The sequence below is a fragment of the Bicyclus anynana genome, chromosome 14 (assembly GCF_947172395.1).
Source record: "Bicyclus anynana chromosome 14, ilBicAnyn1.1, whole genome shotgun sequence".
In the NCBI taxonomy this organism is placed as follows: Eukaryota; Metazoa; Arthropoda; class Insecta; order Lepidoptera; family Nymphalidae; genus Bicyclus; species Bicyclus anynana.
Genome location: NC_069096.1, coordinates 7,158,955 through 7,183,190, shown reverse-complemented (window position 1 = coordinate 7,183,190; position 24,236 = coordinate 7,158,955). Strand labels below are relative to the sequence as shown.

At 34.8% G+C, this 24,236-nt stretch overlaps 1 protein-coding gene across 7 annotated transcripts in view; it reads right to left on the bottom strand.

Moving 5' to 3' along the window:
- LOC112044467 (fibrosin-1-like protein) overlaps positions 1-24,236 on the bottom strand; it is a 111,329-nt gene that overhangs the window by 68,655 nt on the left and 18,438 nt on the right. For all 7 annotated transcript variants that reach the window (XM_052885476.1, XM_052885477.1, XM_052885479.1 and 4 more), the window contains exon 2: positions 11,213-11,335. In XM_052885476.1, the coding sequence (XP_052741436.1) occupies positions 11,213-11,335 (123 nt within the window). The remainder of the gene's footprint in view (positions 1-11,212; positions 11,336-24,236) is intronic.

The window sequence follows — 24,236 nt, the reverse complement described above, 5'->3', positions numbered from 1 at the left end:
TTAGACATAAACTCTCAATGCTCCTCAGTATCTGTTGCCGTTTGTACAGCAATAAAAAGCACTCGTGACAGTTTAGTCAATAAAATTTAATTTCAATATTGTCCACATTTCATCTTGTCGTAAGAATTTTATAGCCGCATATAAAGACAGCTGTTTACCTATTTCCGTGTCGCAGTTATTGTGCATCGTATATATTTCTCCACTAGCCTTTAAAGTTCGAAATCGCAAACAGGATATACCCCCACAGTACTTTATTACGTAAGTTTTCGACACGTAACTGTTAACATTGTATTTTTAATTTACGTCACGCTTTGGCAATAATTTCCAAAGAGCCATTTAAATGTGTTGGCTATATTTTATTGCCTGCATGTCTGACGATAATATCTGTACTAAGGCGTTATCGTGTGTTAAATATTAAAATGTATCGCGGAATGACTTCTACACCTTCCGTTTGCTGAACAGTGTAATGACGGTGTTATACCTACCTAGTGGGTTATTAACATGCAAGAAACAAAATTACACGATATATGATTCCAGTCATAAGAAATACTTTAATGCTTTGTGCAATATGTAGTAATATTAATTGGTATAAGTATCGATACGAAATTATACCGCATCGGAACAGCATATCCCCTTTTTTATTACGGGTTTGATGATGATGATGATTTTATTATATTTGTGTTTCATTAGTTGAATTAAATGTTCAATAAATAATGTAGTAATTAATAAATAAAAATTTAAAGGTAAATCCTTACTATATAGCTTTTAGTAACAAACTTCTATTTTTACTTGCCAGTAAAGCTGAAATAAATAAACAGAATAAAGATTTTATTTAATAAATTTATTTTTGATCATTAAGAATATAGTCATGGTCATCGCCGAAAGCTAGAAATTAGAGATTACATTTACTTTTACCTTCAAGGTTCTACCTACTGTCTATGATAACATAGCTTAACGCACTCCTTCTCCATTTAAACTTTAACTGTGTCTAATTCCACGTTTTTCTCGTTCGTTCAATTAACTTAAAATAATGTGAACAAAATATTAGGTAGTTGTTATTATTATAAAGTTGGTAAAACTGTTCAGAGAGTGTCGTCGAGAGCACATATGGTGTAACCGGTGTACCGTACGCTGTACGTATGTGAGCCAGAGGTGGCAAAGTGTGGTGTCGCTAAGTGGCGCGTTGCATAATATATTTATGTCGCGTCACGTCACTCCCCCGTTGGAGGTTGTCAGCGATACCGGGTACTTATTACGCTGACACTGCTGTAGGTGAAATGTGATTATTAAATGACACGTAATGCCGGTCGAGCTTTCTTGTTAATAATGCAACTCTGTATTTTGCAATGTAACATAACAGTCTTAACACTCGCGTTATGTCAGTCGGTAACTTCGTAGTTACAATTACTTACTCATAAATTGATAATCTATTCTTCTAAGACAATATTTTCTAGATTCATTAACAATCAATTGCATTTTATTTCCTCAGTATACTTTTGATAACGATAACGATTTATAGTATGATCAATAACATATCGGATATCTATATATTCCCAAGCCTATGTTGCATCACATCACGTCGGATCAATCAGCGGCAGACTTACAAACCTCAAGGCTTTGCTTCATCCAGAGCGGAATAAAGAAAAAGTTACAGCGAAAAGTCACTTCGATCGATAATACAATCTATAAAACTAACGGATTTCCGTGAATTCCCAACAAAGTTATTCAAGGCATGGCTTAATCCCACATCAAATCACATCGGAACAATCAGCAGCAGACTAACAACATTAAGACTTTGCTTCATCCAGAACGGAATAAAGAAAGTTACCTAACCAAAAGTCATTTGCAGAACGTACAAAATCGCGGGCGTCCGATAGTTTGTTCTAAAACGATCGATAATACAATCTATAAAACTACCGGATTTCCGTGAATTCCCAACAAAGTTATTCAAGGCATGGCTTAATCCCGCATCACATCACGTCGGATCAATCAGCGGCAGGCAGGCGGCGCGAACGGGCCCCGCTCGCTCGCGGCGCTACTAAATGGAGTTTTGCGACAGACCGAGATTAATATTACACTGCGGAAAGCCGAACTAATGGAACTGCGATTGAATTAACATTTCCACTGCATTGTGGTCGCGACGCTCGCTAATACTGTATTCAGTGCACCTACTGTACTAAAATACTGTGAATTAGCTATACTAATATTTATAAAGATGTAAACTTTATAAGGTTTTGAAAATTCTTTTACAATTAGAAAGCCAAGTTATTTGTGAATGAGTCAATAGTATACGTACTCTTATATTATGTATATTAAAGCCTCCTTAGCTTAATGGTTCAGGGATCGGATCATAATACGCAAGGTTAGGTTCAGTACTTAAAGATTGCAATGTAATTTTATTCCTAGGGATATTTTTCGCGTAATGTTACAACAAGCAACTAGTCAAAAAAAAGCTTCAAAACGTTTTGTAAAATTTAATATAATACTTAGATAACAATTTACAAAGATATCTAAGCAATGCTTGATTAGTACCTATGTCTATGACATATGAGCCGCATGTTTGTAATTGTCACTCGTGAACATTGTTTTATGAATAGGTAATGATTAAAATACACGGTGCAATGCTATATAATAAATTTTTATTATAGCTACGATTTTATTGTAGTTCATGACCCAATTCGCATATTAAATACATGTTACCTACATTGTCATTATATAGTTGCTTCGAGCTTGGTAATTCGTAACTGCATTTTCTCATGTTACAAACAGGCATAGGTACCTACCTATAGCTTTGTGATAAAAATCTGGTAAGACTAAACCATATAACATACTCGAAGATAAAGCTTTTAAGCTGGTGATAACTATAAACTTAAAAAAACAAAACTGTTTATAAACTTATTCTAAGACACACTAATTTTATTACTTGAGAATGGAGGTTCTCAATTTGAATGGTATTTTTTTTTTAGCTATTTTTCATAACAACATGCGTATGGATATTTAAGGCTCTCAAAATTCTACATGCTGTTAAGCCAACAGCATAATTTACAGATGAATAAATTATTGAAAGCAGCTGTAACTCGTCTCTACAACAACTCAACACCTTAATAACCAAATTAAATGATTATGAAATAAAAAAGAGTGCGACATAAAAAAAAAAAAACATCTGTATCCAATACAGATAGACGGCGTACGTTCCTTGCTCTAAAGATAAGGGAAATCGAGGGCGTCGTAAGCAAACTGCAATATCAGACGGGGAATAAAAACATTTCGGCCGCCGCGCGCCGTCTGTGGCCACTCGCCAGCGACAACACAATAAGGATGCGCCTCTGTCGAAAGCAATCAACTCGTGTTCACTTCACCGCAACCAATTTTATATAGGAGCATGTTAGTGTTATCTATATAACATGTACACAGCTACAAAGATGGCTTCGATCGCGTGTACCAGAATTTGTTCTATCCCTCGGGATCAACTTTACGTTTTTGAGACGTGTGTATGTATGCAAACTTGTGTTTTGTTGTGTGAATCGGTTGAATAGTTAAAGGATGAAGTAATTGACATACAAAACTCGCTAAGAAGTAATGGAGATTTTAAGTTTAACTATTCGTTTTGTAATGTACATTATTATTATAGCTTTATTTTTCACTTAACAATTTTACAATACATAATTATTTATCTTAAAAATATATTATTGCATTTCTATTATTTTGTTATGAGGTGGCTATGGGTAAAAACCTCCTCCACCCTTTTCCATCTTGCCGTATCTTTGGCCATATGCATCCAGTTTTTTCCTGCTGTTTTTAATGCCTAAATATCTACCAAGTTTGCCAGCTATTTAAGCTTAATCATAAGCCTAACAATACGATCTATGATAATAATTATATCACAATAATTTGTGTTTGCCGGTCTTTTACGAGTATATTGATATAAAAGGTATGTTTTCTTTAAAGACATTTCAAGTTTTAGAATCGAGTAAAATTATAATTAGATAGTATAACTTTTAAAAGTAAATTGCTTTCGCTATAATTTTTTCTAACAACCAAATTCAAATGTTTCACCTAAATGCAAAAAATAAAATAAAACAACAACATTTGAAATCGCTATAATAACCGATAAAAATGGAAACATTTAATCTTCCTTCAAATAACAAATCGGCAATTTCATCTCCCGAATTGATAGTATAACACAATTATTATTCTAGCGAGGTTTGTTTTATTTGGATCTGATTCGGGTTTATGCGGATTTGTGAAAATAAAATCCAGTCGCGTTTTTACTTTTCGCCGTCGTATTTTATACGTCCGATACCATATCGCTCTGGTAAAATATTTGTTTTGTGCTATAAAATATATCGCGTACGTTTCAAACTAAAAATACATTGCCATTTGATAAAACATTATTGTAATAAAAATGTAATATGAATTGTAATTGAAAAAACATGGTTGAATACACTATTCATTTTTCATTAATCATTTTAACTACCTCCAGAACTCACCAATATTTTTAAATATTGGTATAGAAACCAGGTCAACAATGTCCGGTGGGCAGGCGCATTGTCAGACTCGTATGGGTTGGAGTGCGGAGTGAGGCAGGGGGGGTTAAGCTCATCTACGCTATTCAACCTGTACGTGGATGACTTGCTTGGCGAGCTCAGCAGCACTAGAACCGGCTGCTACATAGATGGAGTGTGTTTAAATAACATAAGTTACGCCGATGATATGGTGCTGTTGAGTGCGTCAATCTGTGGTCTCAGGAAGCTCATAGCTGTATGTGAGGCTTATGTGGAGAAACATGGTCTTGCCTATAACACTAAAAAGAGTGTAGTGATGGTATTTGAGGCAGAGGGTAAAACATCTAAAAATCTAACCCTTCCACCCATCTCGCTGAATCACGTAGCATTAGAGAGAGTGAATAAAGTCAAGTACCTTGGACACATGTTGACCCCTGACCTTAGAGACGACACTGATATCGAGAGAGAACGGAGAGCGTTATCAGTAAGAGCTAATATGCTGGCCCGCAGGTTTGCGCGGTGTTCCTATGCCGTTAAAATTACTTTGTTCAGAGCATACTGCACTAGCTTCTACACGTGCAGTCTGTGGGCCAAATACTCTCAAAAATCTTATAACGCTCTCCGTGTACAATACAACAACGCATTCAGGGTGTTGATGGGGTTGCCCCGCTTTTGTAGCGCATCGGGGATGTTCGCGGATGCGCGTGTCGACTGTTTTTACGCCACAATGCGCAAACGTTGTGGATCATTGGTGCGCAGGGTGCGGGGCGGCACCAACAGCATTCTTGCAATGATTGCGAGCAGGTTGGACTGTAAATATGTGAATCACTGCTGTTCCATGTCAAATGGATTGGAGCGGCAGTGACACACATATTACTAGTATGATATATTTAATAGAATAAGTTTTGCTATAGTTTATAAGTTACTAACACATTCTATTTTTACTAACACAATTATGAGCCTATTGAAGCTTGAAATAAATAAATTATTATTATTATTATTATTAATACGAATATATATTTATTACTAGCGGACTCGCTCAAGCTTCGCTTTGACTTATTAATTTATTTATTTGCACTTCTTCCCTATCCCTACCTTACACTACCATACTCCTACCCCTACCCTAGCTCTACTCTACCCCTACCCTACCCTACAACTACCCTACCACTACCCTACCCCTACCCTACCCCTACCCTACCGCTACCCTACCCCTACCCTATCCCTATACCATACCCCTACCCTACCACTACCCTATCCTAGGATTTAGGGGTTTGAAAAATAGATGTTGGCCGATTCTCAGACCTACTGAATATGCACAAAAAAATTCATCAAAATCGGTCGAGCCGTTTCGGAGGAGTTCCAGTTCGAACACCGCGACACGAGAATTTTATATATTAGATTTGCCGAACTCGCATCAATCTAAGGTAGCGCGGTAGCTTGGAAGGATTTTTACTTTAACTTTGCTTTTATTTGCGGAATTGTTTTCTTCTCTTGGCTTTTGTCTAACAATAACGCCAAAGCCAAGCCTCAGATTATATCTTAACCAATTTACAAATTATAAATTCCCAAATTAACACGATCTAGTAATCCGGGGATGTCATAATGAAACACCCACTCGCATTTAAGTTCAAGCAATGTTAACCTTATAATTGACGAAGGTTTTAATTTAATTTTATCTTTGTCTCGTGTCTCGTTGAAGCTTTCAAAAACACCTGATAACAATGGTTAATTAAGTTCGCCACTCTATACTAAATGTGTTGGGTATTTGAATTAGCCGCTATGACAAAGATAAAATCAAATTACTTTTATCATTAATCGTTGTGGGTGGGTCTTAACAATCGCCACTATGACGAAGTTGACGTCAAATAAAGTTGATGCAGTAAGTTCGATACAGCAGTAGGTACTCTGAGAAGAATTTACAATAAACTGCACGTTTTTTCACCATTTTACAATTTTATATTAAACCAATAGCCCAGTGGATATGACCTCTGCCTCCGATTCCGGCGGGTGTGAGTTCAAATCCTGTTCGGGGCACCTCCAACTTTTCAGTTGTGTGCATTTTAAGAAATTAAATATCACGTGTCTCAAACGGCGAAGGAAAAATATCGTGATCTACATATCAGAGAATTTTCTTAATTCTCTGCGTGTGTGAAGTCTGCTTATCCGCATTTGGCCAGCGTGGTGGACTATTGGCCTAACCCCTCTCATTCTGAGGAGACTCGAGCTCAGCAGTGAGCCGAATATTGGTTGATAATGATGACGATGATGATGATGAATACCCAGTTGAATACAGCAATATTCTTGTAAGCCATTTCTACATTTTACTTTAATTTTATATTTAAACTTAACAAGTTCTATGTTCCTAATCAGATAATCGCATTGTAATAATCGTAATACCTACATCTAGAAGCGAAATATCGAAAACCGCTTGGCGTAGAAAGATGAAATTTGGCAGGGAGGTAGGTTATAGTTAGTAGACGTCGCGTTTTGAATGGGTTTGCGAGGGCCGGATTAAAGAGGTCTAACGGCGGACGAGGTCGCCTGCAACCGCTAGTACCTAATAAACCGTTTGTGTTTTTGCTTAATTGAAAAATAAAACAGATTCTGTATTAAACATCCACTTTTAATACATTCTTAACAGCGAGAAGTACAAATAAAATATCCAGTAGCTGAAGATTTTATCAAGTCGCTAAAGACGGAGGCGTAACTTAATGATCGCGTAGTGTGCACTGGGAGGCTCTATTCTATTTGAGAATAAATCGAATCTAACGAAGAGCTATTAGTCGACTCCGAGGCGCTTTGCGGTGTATGTACCTCGTATCTTACTAAAGCCCGGCCGCTCAGAGTTTGCGATTCTGACAGATCGAGAGCGAATGAAACAAACATATTATTGAATTACATTACCTCGATGTTTTGTCTCATCAGACCTGAGATGAGACAAAACAACGAGGCAATGTAATTGAATATGTTTGTCCCATTCGCTCACGACAGAAACTCTGAGAGTTGTCAGAAACACAAACTCTGAGGCTTTACATCTGTTTTACTCAGTATAATAAAGCCAAACTTGATGTGCAATGTTGATCAAAAACAAATAAACAAATAAGAAATGAAGGTAGAGGAATGCATGTCATTCCATACCTAATTTATTTCAAGTTGTGTACTGTTTTTTATAAAATGTTATTCAAAATATACTAATTATACCTAATTGTTCTAATAATAAGCTTAATTAATCAAATTTATTTTCATTAACTTAGGTACAAGTTAATTAAAATTATTATCAGGTGTGAAATAAATACGGATTTATTTTAATTTTTTTTATTGATAAACATTATACTTTATACATCTAGTATAGATTTGATTGAATATATTTAAGTAATAAATATTGTTTAAAATTGAATAGGTTGATAGACTATCATTTTAGATTTTATAATTATTTTACGATGTCATGTCTCCAAAATGTATTAATCTGCTATTGCACATTTGTCACATGAACGTATTGCATACATTTGATAAGCAATTCAAGTATTTATACTTCTATTTCCTTTAAAATGTATGTACTTATCACATGTATGAACATAATATCCAAATGATTTCCGGTTTCACGCACAAGTGGACAGTCAAACAACCCGACCCTTGACATAAATCTTATCTAATCTAATTTAGCCTAAGCTAGTGTGATTGCACGGAAAGCTCTTCCTACGATCTCACCAAAAACGTTTGTATTAAGTACACATACGAGTAGGTACTCATATAAGTTTACAGTATAAGTCTTCATTACCGCGAAGTATCTGTATGTATTTTAATAGAATTATTTAATAAGTTTAAAGTTATGGTAATTTGTAAATGGAAGTATCTCTGTAGAGTCAATAATTTACTTTAAAATTCCACAAAAAAAAAACACTAAACATAAAATTTGGCTGCTCTTTCCCGGCATCGAAATAATTTATTCTTTCCTCGGCAGAGCAAGATTTTCCGCTTTACTCGAACAACAGCCCAAGCGGTGGGAGGCAAATTGGATGGGATTGCGACATATCTTGGCTGGCGGCGAACCGACGAAATGTGGGGGTAAACTGCTCACATTCCCCCAACAACTCCTTTGGCATAAGGAGAAACGCCAACCTATTTAGAGCTTATGTATACAGAGATACTTACAAGAGGAAAATCGCTCGAGTATTAGCAAAATTGTTGGTTTTATTGAGATACGAGAAACTTTTATGAAATGTGAGCAAAATGTTTGTAATAAAACGGAAATAAGAAAAGGATAACGTTCTTCGGAACAGTTATGTGAGGATATTCTATTATTTATGGTGAAAAATAATAAAATAACATTTATTACACGATCAGAAACGTCGAGATTTCTCTTTCGTTTGGTAGCATATTAACCGATTCACACCAACCGATGTTAGTTCATTTTATTACGGAAACAGTTAATGTACTTAGAGATAAATTCATATTATCCTGCATCAATGTCCCAGGCCTTTGTATGCAATGGTAATAAGTCAATTTGTATAGGCACGGAGCATAATGGTAGAGCAGACGATAGGAAGGTAATATCGGCCGCTGCCACGCCGAGAGCAGTGGCATTTTATTTTAATATCGTGTCGACTGCACGCCCGTCGCTCCCGACTATCCACATTTTGCGTCGTTCTAGCCGCCTTTATCCACTGTAATATTCAAGCGCATTGTGATTCACAAGCTTCCGTCTCGCTTTTCTCTGCTGCAATCAAGTATTCACACAAAAACAACGTCTTCATTTTAATCTAGTCCAAGGTGAAATAAATGACGTATTACAACAAATAGGGCGATGTTGATGTTATTTTTAATAATAAACAGATACAATCAGATGTAATTAGTGGTCCATAAAGTTCAATTATAAGCAATGAACGGTTCACCGTTATTAGTTTAGCACTTAGTAACGAGCAGCGACGAAGCGAGACTCGATGACAAGTTGATTCGCTGTTTACGTACGTTTTATGCATTTACCGTGAAAGCAAAGGCCGGAAGAGGCACGCCGATGGCATACAGATTTAGACTGGCTGCATTTAGACGTGTTGAGATCATCCAATAAATTAAACGCAGACGTTTACACACAACGAAAGAGAAAAACAATGATTTACGTGGGCTACGCTCGTGATTCGGTCAATTGGATCACACCTACACGCATTAAGTACGAATTGTCGACAAGGGAAGTGGATAAACTATTTGAACAAGACCATTAACAAAACGTAAATCCGCTTGAATTCCATAGAGGTGTACGTGGCTAAGCGATGCTATATTAGTTCTGATAAAGTTTTGGCAGTTTCCAGTTACATTGTTAAAAAGCCTAACAAAAACACAATGCGTAACAGTAAATTTAATTTTCCTTGAATGGGAACATTGACAAATCAATTAGCAAGCGATAAATCTCGTCGACCCGTGTAAATAAATCGACCGCGTCTCCAAATGTTACTCAGTAATTAACGGCTTAATAAATTACATTAGTTTAACTTAGTTTAGGAGTAATGATTGATGAAAACGTTAACAAAAATATTAATCAGCCAAGTTTCAGAGGAATCTTGATTTGGGATTTATTTAGTGAAAATGTATTCGAAATTTAATTATTATAAGGTTGTCTTGGTCGTTGTTTTTCTAATAGATAAATAATTTTTGTACGATGTGTTCTGCACATTTAATTACGGTGAATATTAAATAATTAAACATTTGCGTAATAAAAACATATAACATGCATATTTACACGATATAAGTTTGACATTCAATGATCAATTAGCGCTTTTTCAATCATGCGCATTCCTTTAATACTTAGGGCCTGTGCACACCACGTTTTTTAAACGCGCCGTCGACGCCTGTTTGTAGCGATACAGTCGCTATGCTAACGCGTGTGTGTATCGATACAAACGTCATAAAACTGCGCTTGTAGGACCAAAGTGCGCCGTTTCTAAAACGTGCGTCAATGACGCGTTTAATAAACGTGGTGTGCACAGGCACTAACACATTGCTTATTAAGTTAAACTCTTTCTTAACTATAACGTCAAGTTAAACATGGCTTTATCATGATATGTATATATAAAATATTTGGTCTTTTTTGTTTAATTTGTCGTTTTAGTGTATCACCTGTCTGCTTTGCCCAGTGGTTATCCTATGCGGCTTAGAATCGTGAGGTCCTGGGTTGGAAACAAGAGTCGGGCTATGAAATATCTTGTTTTTTTTTTAAATGAGAAAATTGTTGGAGTTACGCCCCCGTTACCTGGAGAGCATGTTACACCGGTCCTGGTCATTATCATTTAAATGATCGTTACACAATCAAAAATTATCACCAACCCCACCCCAACAATCATATGAGCCCCATCTCCTATACAGAGAGAGGCCTGACTCGGCACTGGACCATTAAAATAGGTTGCACATGATGATGTATAGCCTATAAGCCCCGCATCGCATGAGAGGATTTTTAACGGACGTTAAAAAATCATTTAAATATAGTATGAATTTAAATGAAGGTCTATTTCCAACGCCCAAAATTGAAAATCTAACACTACTCGAAAAAAAGCGTCGTGTTTTAAAAACGCTATCGTGTGAACTTATGAATGCATTTGTTGTATTTGAACGCTTTTTTTACGTTCGTTAAAAAAACTCTCGTGCGAATGGCTAAAGCTATCTGTCTTGATTTGATATCTCGGATCATGCAAACTACAGACAGGCAAACAACTCACATGTGAATTGACGTTGCTGGTGGCGTGGTTGCGGGTTGCGTCGCCTGCAAGCGCAGCCAACGGTAACCGGGGCTTGGTGGACAGCGCGATGGTGCGGGGTGAGGAAGCGCATTTTACGGCAGCCTGCGAACAAATTTATGATATAGATACAAAAAAAAACGAGTGTACTTTAGCTTAGACTTAGATTTAGCGATTACACTTTTCGTAACGCATTCGTCAGCTTACCTATTATATGTATATATGTATATTATATATGTATATATGTATGATAATAATTATGATACTCAAGAAGTTGTCTGTGGCTTCAATTCCTGTGATTTAAGAAATAAAGATCTTTTATTTAGGTAGTTCAGGATAAACACCAGTTCAGACTTCGTTATAGTTGCCATCGTAGTTGCAAGAATTACTCCGTTAAAACCATTCCGATCCAGAGCAAATTGCTTATTGGATTAAAAAAAATTGTAACTTTATAGAGAGCACTTAAAGTTATTGTTCGAAATCCAAACCCTTAGGGGCTTAGAAAGCGGAAACAGGTTTTTCTTTACATTTTCCGAAGGACTTCAAGCAGAACGAGGATATTTATCACGGTTTTATTTCACAATTTAAAGCAATTTCTTCTATCGAGTGGAGTTTATCTTTTTGAGTAAAAATAGTCTAAATATTGCAGTTATATTTATCTTTTTTTAGAACATTTGATGCTGATTTAATTATTACTTATTTATTTATTTCTTTACTGCACCAAACATAATATACAAGAATAGTTACAAAAAAAAGGAAGCTTATAGTAGACATTAGAGTGCAAAGGCGGACTTATCGTTAAGGCGATCTCTCCTAGACAACCTACAGTAACAGTATAATATCAGTTTCTAATTTTCTTGAGAATACATTACTATCGAATTGCGCCATCAATGTATTCACTGACTATACGAGTAAATATTACCCGTCGTTTGCGATAAATTAAAGACTCAACAGATTATATGCGTATACGATATGTGCGTCAACAATAAGTAGAGTATTCATGAGGCAGGTTTAATTAAATATAATTTGTCATAAATCAGCTGAAGCATAACGATAATTGTTGGAAGTGTCGGAAAAGCTCAGCCTGTGAAAAGCTTCAATCGAAAACACTGCTTTTTGAGATATAACAAAATAATGCATTATATTGCTTTTATATAATTCTATAAAAAATTTAAGTATAGCAAATCTAATCTTCTAAAAAAATATTCAAATACAAAGTTACTTTACGCCGATTATCTCGCGGACGAAGTCGCGGGCATCCAGTATTTAAGTATAAATAAAATGTTAAGGTTAAGTAATTTAACGTAGTAGCAGAGATGTTATCCTGCCCACGTATCTATATGGGTTTAAAGGCTGTAATCTAACAGCCTATTATACTTTAAACATGGTAGCAATTATTTTAAATGATTGTGTTAACGATAACATAATCGACTTTCATCACTTCGTTAATTACATTTAATTACACTTAATAGATTTTCCCTGACCGAGATGTTGTGTTTAATTACAGTATTCTATAAAAAGATTTTTTTGTCTTTGTTCATTACGCCCTTGGTTTTTGTGAGACGTAAGTTTTTATAGCTGTTCACTATAAATACATTTGTTTTTATTTCTATTCTAAATTTCAAACAAAATATTCCACTTTAAATTCAGGAAGTACTAGAACACGTTAGGTTCATTATAAAGAAGGGTAACTTCTTTCAGTATTCATGATATCTTTTAAGGTTTTTAAGATACAACATAATACTAAAAAAAAAATATTTAAAAAAAACAATCTCCTTTACGGGTTCATTATCATACATACGATTGTGTAATTTCACTAAGTAGGGGAAACCTTTCTATCCCCGGTCAAAAAAAAAAGAAAACATATTTTTTGAGGCATTGCCTTTTTAAATACGTTGTACATTACCAGTACAATTTATAAAAGTAAAGTATTCATGATATTTCTCTTTTCACCGAGTGGAAATAACATTTAGCTAACATTAAATAATATTTAGTATGTAGTTAAGCTTAAGTACAAAGGCGATAATTGACTTTCTAGACAAACACGCAGTAATAAACGAATGTTACGTAAATATTCATAGAATAGTTAGCACTTTCAGAAAGCTTAAATTGTTTAGAATATCTAGTCGTTATACTCAACAACTACTCAAGCAAGTAATTAACTTGCTACAGTAGGGTTGTCGGCTTTAGATATACATACTGATATAACTAATTATTATTAATATGTTCGAGTATCTTAGTATGATAACATCTTCTACGCTTATATAATGATTTATTTATTTTGCTATCATCCGCGAAAAGTCGACGAACCCATGCGACAACGTCACCCAGGTCCGCCAAAATACTCTCTACGTACGTTTCACCCCAAATCAAAAAAAAAAAAATCAAAAATCATTTATTTCAAGTAGGCTCAGTTTACAAGCACTTTTGACACGTCAGTTGACTATTTGTAAAGATTCTACCACCGGTTCGGAAGGCAGGTTCTGCTGAGAAGATACCGGCAAGAAACTCAACAGTTGCTCTTTTGAAAAAGTCATACAGTATTATAATTTACAATTAATAACAATTACTGTTTACATTTTTTATAGTTTTACTTTCTGTGTGAAGGTGGAAGCTGATCCAACGACCTCCAAGCATCTTTATCATTAAGGAACTCATCAATGTTGTAGTACCCTCGACTAAGTAGATGTTTTTTAACACATTGCTTAAAGCTATGCATTGGCAGGTCCATCACAGTCTTGGGGATCTTATTATAGAAGAGTACACCCAAACCTACAAAAGATTTTTTTACTCTTTGGGGACGATGTGCAGAAATAACTAACTTATGCCCGTGTCTAGTAAGACGTGGGTTTAAATCTCCTTTTCGTTTGTACAAATTAATATTTTGTCTTACATATACTATACTGTTATATATATATTGACAGGCTACTGTTAGTATACCTATTTCTTTAAACTTTTGACGAAGGGACTCGCGTGATTTTAATTGATATATTGCTCGAATTGCTCTTTTTTGAAGAACAAATATAGATTGTATATCGGCAGCCTTGCCCCACAATAAAATACCGTAAGACATTACGCTGTGAAAGTACGCAAAATAAACAAGCCTAGCTGTATCAACATCAGTAAACTGTCTTATTTTTCTCACGGCAAATGCCGCTGAGCTAAGTTTACCAGACAGTTTTTCTATATGAGCACCCCACTGAAGTTTACAATCCAAGGTCACTCCCAGGAAAACTGTGGAACTCTCCATTTCCAGTGTTTCACCATCGATCATTATAGACTTATCTAATTTTTTAACATTTGGCAATGAAAACTCAATACATTTAGTTTTCTTGGCATTCAAAAGTAGATTATTTGCAGTGAACCAATGCGACACATGCGATATGGCACGGTTTACGTCGTCAGAGTTATCTTTATTTCTGTCGGACTTAAAAATTAAGGATGTGTCATCAGCAAACAGTACAATCTCACATATGCCGCTGACATGGTATGGTAAATCGTTTATGTACACTAAAAATAGAAAAGGACCCAGAATTGAACCCTGTGGGACGCCCATTATGGTAGTGGAACCGTGCGACTTTATATCATTTATGCATACCTTCTGCGTTCTATCACTGAGATAAGAGGCAATGAGATCGAGTGCAACACTTTTGATGCCATAGTGGCTTAACTTGAGTAGAAGGGTGTTATGGTCAACACAATCGAACGCCTTGGACAGATCACAGAACACACCAATAGCATTCTTAGAACCTTCCCATGCTTCATAAATATGTTTTAAAAGTTTAGCCCCTGCATCAGTTGTATTGCGACCTTTTGTAAAACCATACTGTTCAGGATGAAACAAGTTATTTAAATTAAAATGACATAAAAGTTGATTTAATATGATTTTTTCAAAGACCTTGCTAAGTGTTGGCAATATTGTAATCGGTCTATAGTTATTAAGATCTGACTTGTCTCCTGATTTAAAAAGTGGTATCAATTTGCCATGCTTCATTAGGTTCGGAAAAATACCTAAGTCCACACATTCATTAAAAATAATGGCTAAGTGGGGAGCAATGACATCAATTATATTAGATATTACTTTCACTGACATGCCCCACAGATCTCCGGTTCTTTTTAATTTTAACAAATTGAAAGATTTTTTAATGTCTGATACAGTTATGTGGTGAAATTCAAAAAGAACGTTGCACTCTTTAACATTGCCTCTTAATAGTCTCTGGGCTTCCGTAGCAGACGAATCTAGTGAATCAGTTAACAAGATAGGAACATTCTGGAAAAAATCTTCAAAGGCATTAACAACCTCGATATCAGTGTTTACCTTTTTGTCATTGACAATTAATTCAAAACTGATATCCCGCGGTTTGATTTTTCCTGATTCTCTATTAATTATATTCCAGGTGGTTTGTATCTTGTTCTCAGACTCAATTATTTTCTGTTTGATGTGTAACGATTTCGCAAGAATACAAACACGTTTGAAAATTTTTGAGTAACTTTTGACATAATCTAAATAAGTTCGCGTTTGAGTATATTGTTTTTCCTCGTACAACTCGTACAGTTTGTCTCTACTTTTGTAAATGCCTACAGTAGCCCATTCGCTAAACTTTAATTTTTGGCTAGCATTAATGCGTTTAAAGTTAAAAATTTTACTAAACTCTCTGTCTATTGTCTTGAAAAGTGTACCAAAGAGCATGTCTGGATGATTATTTTCAAATGCAAGACTTGGAATTTTAGAAATAATTGTGTTTTTGAATCGCTTTAATTTACTTTCAGTTATTGGCCTACACTTTACCCATTGATTGCTATTGGTTTTATTATTTAAGATAGTAATTATTTGACCACTATGATCAGAGCTTAATTTATTTATTATCTTCTTTCTCTCAAGCACACAATTATAAAATATATTATCCAGACAGGTACCTGAAGTTGCGGTTATCCTAGTAGGTTCGTTAAAAGCATGCATCAAATCAAAACATTTAAATAAGTTAAGAAATCTAACAGATTTTGAGTTTTCTGTTAGAATATCAACATTAAAATCGCCGCAAATCAGTATTTGTTTGGAAGATGTGCACAATCGCCTCATTACATCTTCCATTACCTCTTCAAATTGATCAAAGTCAGCAGGAGGGGGTCTGTACACGCATACTATAATAATTTGTTCCAACTCCACACAAGAAAGTTCAACAATGCATTCCACAGAAAGACGAACTATATCTTTTCTATCCTTACATTTTAAGTTATTATGTAAGAAAATTAAGGAGCCACCATGACCAGCCCTTCTGAAGAACACACTTGACAATGAATAATTATTAATATTAAGAACTGACAGCTGTGAGTTAGTGAGCCAATGCTCCGTAATACATAATATGTGTATATTGAATTTTTCTACAAATAGTTCAACTTCTAACTCCTTGCCGTTGATGCTCTGTATGTTTTGGTGTACAAGGTTAATGTTACAGTGCATCTCCATTGTCGTATCTTCTAGTTTAAAAAATTTTCAATTGTAACAGTACCAGGATTGGTACTGCGGTCAGGTATAGAAATATTTGTACTATTAGTACAGGTTGTAAAAATGTCAAAAGACTGCGTTACAATACTTGTAACTGGATCGGTTAAATTACAATTAACAATTGAGACAGTACTATCATTCGTACTCTGGTCAATAGAAACATAACTACTATTATTACATGTCATATTAATGTCAATAGACTGTGTTACAACACTTGTAACTGACTCGTTTAAGTTGTAAGCCAACAGAGAGGCAACATGCTGCTTACATTTTTTTGGCAGATATAAATTATCTTTAGTCAATGAATAAGATGAGATAAACTTATTCATGTCAAAATAAAAAAATGCATCGCTGTGATGGTATGTCAAGTTGTATAACATAAGATTCAAGTTATGGATATGCTTATTTTCTTTAGCAATTGACTTAAGGTATGGAAATGCACATAATGTAAATTTACATTTGGTTCTATTATGTAATACCAAAAGCTTTTCAATACATTTTATAATTTGATGCCTTTTAATATTTGAACTGTTCCCTAACATCAAAATTACATTTGAGTAACCAACTACATTTTCTATACTTATGCTATTTATTAAATAACTAAAACTAGCCCCCGAAACCGGAGCATCCTCAGGAGATGTTGACTCTGCAACGTGCAATTGCAATTGCGGGGTTTCGGGGTGAAACGTACGTAGAGAGTATTTTGGCGGACCTGGGTGACGTTGTCGCATGGGTTCGTCAACTTTTCGCGGATGATAGCAAAATAAATAAATCATTATATAATCATGATGAACTTCCGCAAAGTAACACCTGCTTCTATCCAATATCTTCTACGCTATTTAATTATTAAGTATTTCAATAAAACAAAAAAGATAATTGCTGTAGATATTAGTTTACTATGAGAATAGTCACACAGGGTTTTTAGTTGTCCAAGTGTAAGTAATTACACCTATTATACCGTAGTAACTTTACAGTTCAGGGGTTAATTTAAAAACAGAATCTATATTAGAGTAATAATTTATTGCATTTCAATCACATTAAGAGTGTTATCGAAAAAAATTTTAATAAAAAAAATTCAACCGACTTCCAACTCAAAAAATAACTTTAACTAAAAAGCAAAAAATAACATCCTACCTATGTGCTACCTTCTGATCAGTTTGAAGGCGGTGCCAAGCCAGTGGTGTTTTAATTAAATACGTTTAAACTACAAAATTTCTGTGGTTATTCCAGAAACAGCTTTAATTAAAACACGACACTGGCTTGGCACCGCCTTCAAACTGATCAGAAGGTAGCACATAGGTAGGATGTTATTTTTTGCTTTTTAGTTAAAGTTATTTTTTGAGTTGGAAGTCGGTTGAATTTTTTTTATTAAAATTTTTATTTTTTTATTTTTAGTGTTAGCATACCCACTGCGTGTATACAGTCACAACCTATCTAAGTGGAAAGTTCTTATCAATACAAATTTATCAATTCCAAACACAAGGTAGCTATTGTGAACCGTCGAGGAGTTCTCTTCACTGTCCCTCGTCTTCATCACCAGACCCTTAATACAGTCACAATCCTTCTATGTGGAAAGTTCTCATCAATACAAATTTATCAAGTCCAAATACAAGGTAGCTACTGTGAACCGTCGAGGAGTTCTCTTCACTGTCCCTCGTCTTCATCATCAGATCCTTAATACAGTCACAATCCATCTAGGTGGTAAGTTCTCATCAATACAAAATTATCAAGTCCAAACACAAGGTAGCTACTGTGAGCCGTCGAGGAGTTCTCTTCACTGTGCTTCGTCTTCATCACCAGACCCTTAATACAGTCGCAATCCATCTAGGTGGAAAGTTCTTATCAATACAAAATTATCAAGTCCAAACACAAGGTAGCTACTGTGAGCCGTCGAGGAGTTCTCTTCAGTGTGCTTCGTCTTCATCACCAGACCCTTCATACAGTCGCAATCCATCTAGGTGGAAAGTTCTCATCAATTCAAATTTATCAAGTCCAAACACAAGGTAGCTACTGTGAACCGTCGAGGAGTTCTCTTCACTGTCCCTCGTCTTCATCATCAGACCCTTAATACAGTCACAATCCATCTAGGTGGAAAGTTCTCATCAATACAAATTTATCAAGTCCAAACACAAGGTAGCTACTGTGAACCGTCGAGGAGTTCTCTTCACTGTCCCTCGTCTTCATCATCAGACCCTTAATACAGTCACAATCCACCTAGGTGGTAAGTTCTCATCAATACAAATTTATCAAGTCCAAACACAAGGTAGCTACTGTGAACCGTCGAGGAGTTCTCTTCACTGTCCCTCGTCTTCATCACCAGACCCTTAATACAGTCACAACCCATATAGGTGGAAAGTACTCATCAATACAAATTAATCAAGCCCAAACAAAAGGTGACTGCTGTAAATCCTTGACGAGTTCCATCGTCTGTGTTTCGGCTCCATCATCAGACCAACTCCAAACCTTCATAAAGTTGTAGTGGTTTAAAATACCTTATGGAAACACTAACAAACGTACTAGCCGTCTCTACAACTTTCGAAAGTTCCCCTCAATTTCTCCAGGATGCCATCATCAGATCCTGACATGAAAAAAATGGGACCACCCTGGAAGTAAACCCTACAAAACAAAAAAAGAATTTTCAAAATCGGTCCACAATTGACGGAATTATCGCTGGAAATACATAAAAAAAAAAAAAAAAAAAAAAAAAAAAAAAAAAAAAAAAAAAAAAAAAAAAAAAAAAAAACATACATACAGCCGAACGTAGAACCTCCTCCTTTTTGGAAGTCGGTTAAAAATGGAACGTCCCATTTACAGAAGGATATTATTTACGTTGTTAGCGAGGGCTGGGAAAGCATTCCTTTAAAAAAATCTTGAAAACATTTTTTAACTAACATGAGTAATACGAGGGGAATATGAACCATTATTATCAGTCCTTTTTTTATCAGAAGGTAACGGGACGAGTACAGGAGAGGGCGTTATAGAAAACGATTAAATAATATATTTCTAAAGCGTTTAGCTTTTTCAGTAAATAACTAGAGTTAAGTTTCTTAACTGTAGTTATTAAGTCACATAATACATGTTGTCACCCTAACACCACGGTAAACGGAACACGGGCGGCGGCGTGCGAAACAAAGTTACAGTGGCCATTGTCGTCATGTTCGTAACTCATAAACGTAAATGACATCTCAATTCTGCGGTCGTAAGCGTTAATAAATAAGCTTTGTACGTAATTGTACAATTAGCCAAGTTTTAATTATATTATTATAGTAGTTTAAATTCAATTTCGTTTTTTTTAGCAAGCAAGACAGAGGCTTAGTTTACAAGTGTCAAAACAGTTAATTTAGTTACGACGAAAGCAGAGTTGGGATTCATGTCTGCCTTATACGCAAATACGTAAGAGGGTAAAAAAATCACTTACTTGCTTTTAATAAAAAGGTTGTAATTTATTGACGTGACAATGTCTTATAATTCGATGGAGCTGGCTGCACACTGCTGTCGTTCCTTCGGTCAAGGGTTGCCAACTTTTTTTTACAAGAAATGAAGTATATTCTGGTCTATGAAGATTATTAAACAGTATTTTACAAAAACGACCATTTTCTTCATCAGATGTCACGGTCAACTATCGTCAGTAAACATACTTTAAAGACAACCGAGTTTAAGTAATCGATGTCTCAAGCAAGATACATAATACCTATTTTATTAACATTTATTGAGTGACAGCCCTATACAAGCGGTAAATAAATTTTTCACTAAAATTGCAGTAGACCATTGTATTCACATCTCGTAAACTTTTACGACTAAAGCGCTGTGGGTTTTAAACATAAATAAATAATCGGTATACCCGTATCATGGTTTATGTAATGGTATTAATACAATCATAATAGCATAGTAAAGACATGCAAAGAGTATAAAATCACGAGTGACTATTCCGTGAAAATCTTAAAGGGGATACCTTATTACTAAAGCGGCGTACCTACCATTTATGTCGGCGTGATATAGAAGTATGTAGTAAGTTAAGTAAGTCTAGACTTAAAGATAAGAATTATCTTGAAACTTGGTGGCAAGTACCGGTGACAACCCTAAAAAACTTTAAACGTAATAAATAAGCAAATTGAAAACTCAAGTCTTTAATGAGAGGTTTTTGTTTATCTGTAACTTGATTATGTATTAGTTACTATCGTTGTTAGAGAATATTAAAAATAAGAAAACAATAATAAAATTTGGTTTGACTCAATATATCTTGATATACTCACTCATAATGGTAATTGTTCAAAGCAACAAATATTTCAATTTTGATATTTATAGTAGAAAAGAAACCCATGAAAAGACTAGCGAGTAATAACGTTATGAATTTATTAAGTCAAGCTTAATTCATTTGTTTGTATTTATAATTATTTTAAGATCGGTGTAAATCCTTACAATATTTAAGAATACACGAATATTATATAGTATTAGCAACTGATTCTTTCACTAACATGACGTAAGCTTAAGGAAACAATAGAGGTAATTGTTAATAAATTATTGTAATTGATTCAGAGTCATCGATTGTACGATCACTAATTATTATTATTTATTAACTTTAATGACTATAAAACAATTAATATAGCAAAAATGTTAACCTTATGATTAAACAAACACAGTCAAAATTTAAACTAACAGGTTTAGCCCAGGATCAGTGGAACATTTTTACAATTGATTTTACAATTGATTAGTTACACAACTTATAACAACTTAGCCACTATGTCCTACAAATTGCGTGGTACATTATCTCGTTCCGACTCTCTTTAATTTTATTACCAGGTAACCCAATTAGCTACCAGAATCAAGAATTTTCGTAAATGAAAAAGTTGAGCATCTCATCAAGATAAAGAAAGCTACTCACGGAAAACTAACTTTATTGTAATTAATGGTAATAATGGTCCACGGATCCTCCGGCTAGTTAAGGTAAAAAGTCAACACAAAATAATCTTATTTTATTTAAAAAGTCTTTGATTGATGCCTTAAAAATAGATGTACCTATGCTAAATTATAGTTTCAATGCACAATTCAATATAAGTATCAACACTTACAACGTGGACGAACAGACAGACGTACCATTATCTCAAAGCTAAAAAATTAACATAAAATATACGTGACGGATAACTAACGATGTTCGAAAATGTTACTGTAATTTCATTAATCTTTCAAAGTCCCACTCAATTAACTCAGACTTCAACAGGTTTTATACAAAGGAAAGGTAAAAGGCGAAAGTATATATATGGGGTTTTATGGCGAAATGTTGTCAAAATAATGGTTTATGCACTATAAGCTCAATATTAAAAATATTTGTACAACTATAATAATTAATATCAAATAGTAACCTCTCTATTACTGGTGAATGAAAATTACAAATAGTTACAACAATATTAATGTGTATTCTCTTTAAAATAACATTGAACTGAATATTTTACCTAGACAATGAATAATATTTATTTAGTAGAACATATTCTGATTTAAGTCTTCTTTCCCACGAGGTAAGCAACCGGGCGGTAGAAAAAATAGCTCGAACGATTTCTGCGAAACCGTGATAACTTTTTATGAGACTGAAATGAATTGTATATAAAATCTTTTGTGGCAACCACATAAAGATCTCAAAAGTTTTAGACACAATCCCGTGGAGATTTACTACTTTGTAATAAAGCAAAGTTCGTGTTCTCTACCGTTTTATGTTGGTTTAAACAATTAAAGCCAGTTCATTATAATTACTATTAATAGGTTTTATATGGGTAAGTAACATGTAAGTTTTGTATGTAATATAAGAAGTCAACAATATTAAATTCAGTTTAGGTATTTAAGTGTTTTAATAGTATATGTATGGGTGTGAGTGTGTATTTATAAATGGACGACTACTAAAACAATTTTTTATTATGAATATTATTCATGTGCCCACTAATATTTTTCATGTTTAATAAAATATTTTCTATGCATCATTTTTACGAATCACTTAAGTGGAATAAGGGTAGGGAGATGATGAATGAAACCATGTGTAACAAGTAACAACATTTTAATTAGTGTCAACACATGCATGAATGACTGATATCGTGTAAAGCAAATGAGAATCGTTAATTGAATCAGCACACAAACAAAAAAAGTCGGACCACTTTTACTTTAAACCCACAATTACATTGTCAAGAGCCGGGCACAAATGGAACATAATAGCATGTTCACAAGGCCGAGTCCAGTAATTACAATCGGCCAATAACTCAGTGGGGCGTTTGAAATGAAAACCAAACCGAATCTTTTCATTCCAACGCGCCGAGGTGAAAACTAAAGACTTATTGTTCTTAAGCATTTAAGAACATTGAACGCTTAACTCGAGTTTATTACTTCACAAACAGAAGAGAAAATCTTCATCGCCGACCTCAGTGTTCTTTTAATCACACAATACAATACGAAATTAATATATTCTTCAAATAATTCATTTGTAATTTATAGTTTCAGCTTGATATCATCATCTTCTTGACCTTGCCCTACATAAGTGGGGTTGGCAAAATAATATGAACATCATTCTCTTCCATTCTTTTTACATACATATTATCCTCTTTCAGACACTATAAAAATGTTTATTGCTCTCCCATCCCTTCCGTCGTTCCTTTAAATACGTACGATCTCGTACGAAATCTTTACTAATATTATAAAGAGGAAAGATTTGTTTGATTGCTTGTTTGTTTGTTTGCATTGAATATGCTTCGAAACTACTGCACCGATTTGAAAAATTCTTTCAATGATGAGGAGCTACACTACCCATATTCAATACTAATATTAAAGATGAAAGATTTGTTTGTTTGTTTGCATTGAAAAGGCTCTGAAACTACCGAACCGATTTGACAAATCTTTCAATTGTGGGAAGCTACACTATCCCCGAGTGCTAAAGGCTATATTTTTATCTATTAGAATGGGAACTAAGCAGGTGAAACCGCGTGGCGTCTGCTAGTGGTTAACTAAAATTGAGATTAAAGAACATAGGTAACAGGTATTTTTTTAAATTAATTTCAAAAATTCAAATTAAGAATTAAAATAAGGGAATACATTGTATGAAAGATACGTTATAATAATCACAGACTGATTCAAACGATCGTATTGATATGACCGTGATTCCATACTGATGTACAGCTGATTTAATTGAAAATCACCAAGTGACAGGTGAAGAAATTTGCGCGATGGCAAGCTTATATAGTTAACTAGCGGACGCCCGCGACTTCGTCCGCGTGAAACTCGATGTAAACTTTCAACTACCTCTACCCTACCCCTACCCTACCACTACCCTACCCCTACCCTACCACTACCCTACACCTACCTTACCCCTGCCCTACCCCTACCCTACCCCTACCCTACCCCTACCCTACGTTGAAATGTTTCCTGAATTTTCTTTGCTATAAACCTCACGGAGCCCGAGACCTTTCTAACGAATGCAAAACCGTGGAAATCGGTTCGTGCGTTCTGCAGTTATAGCGTCAGGAA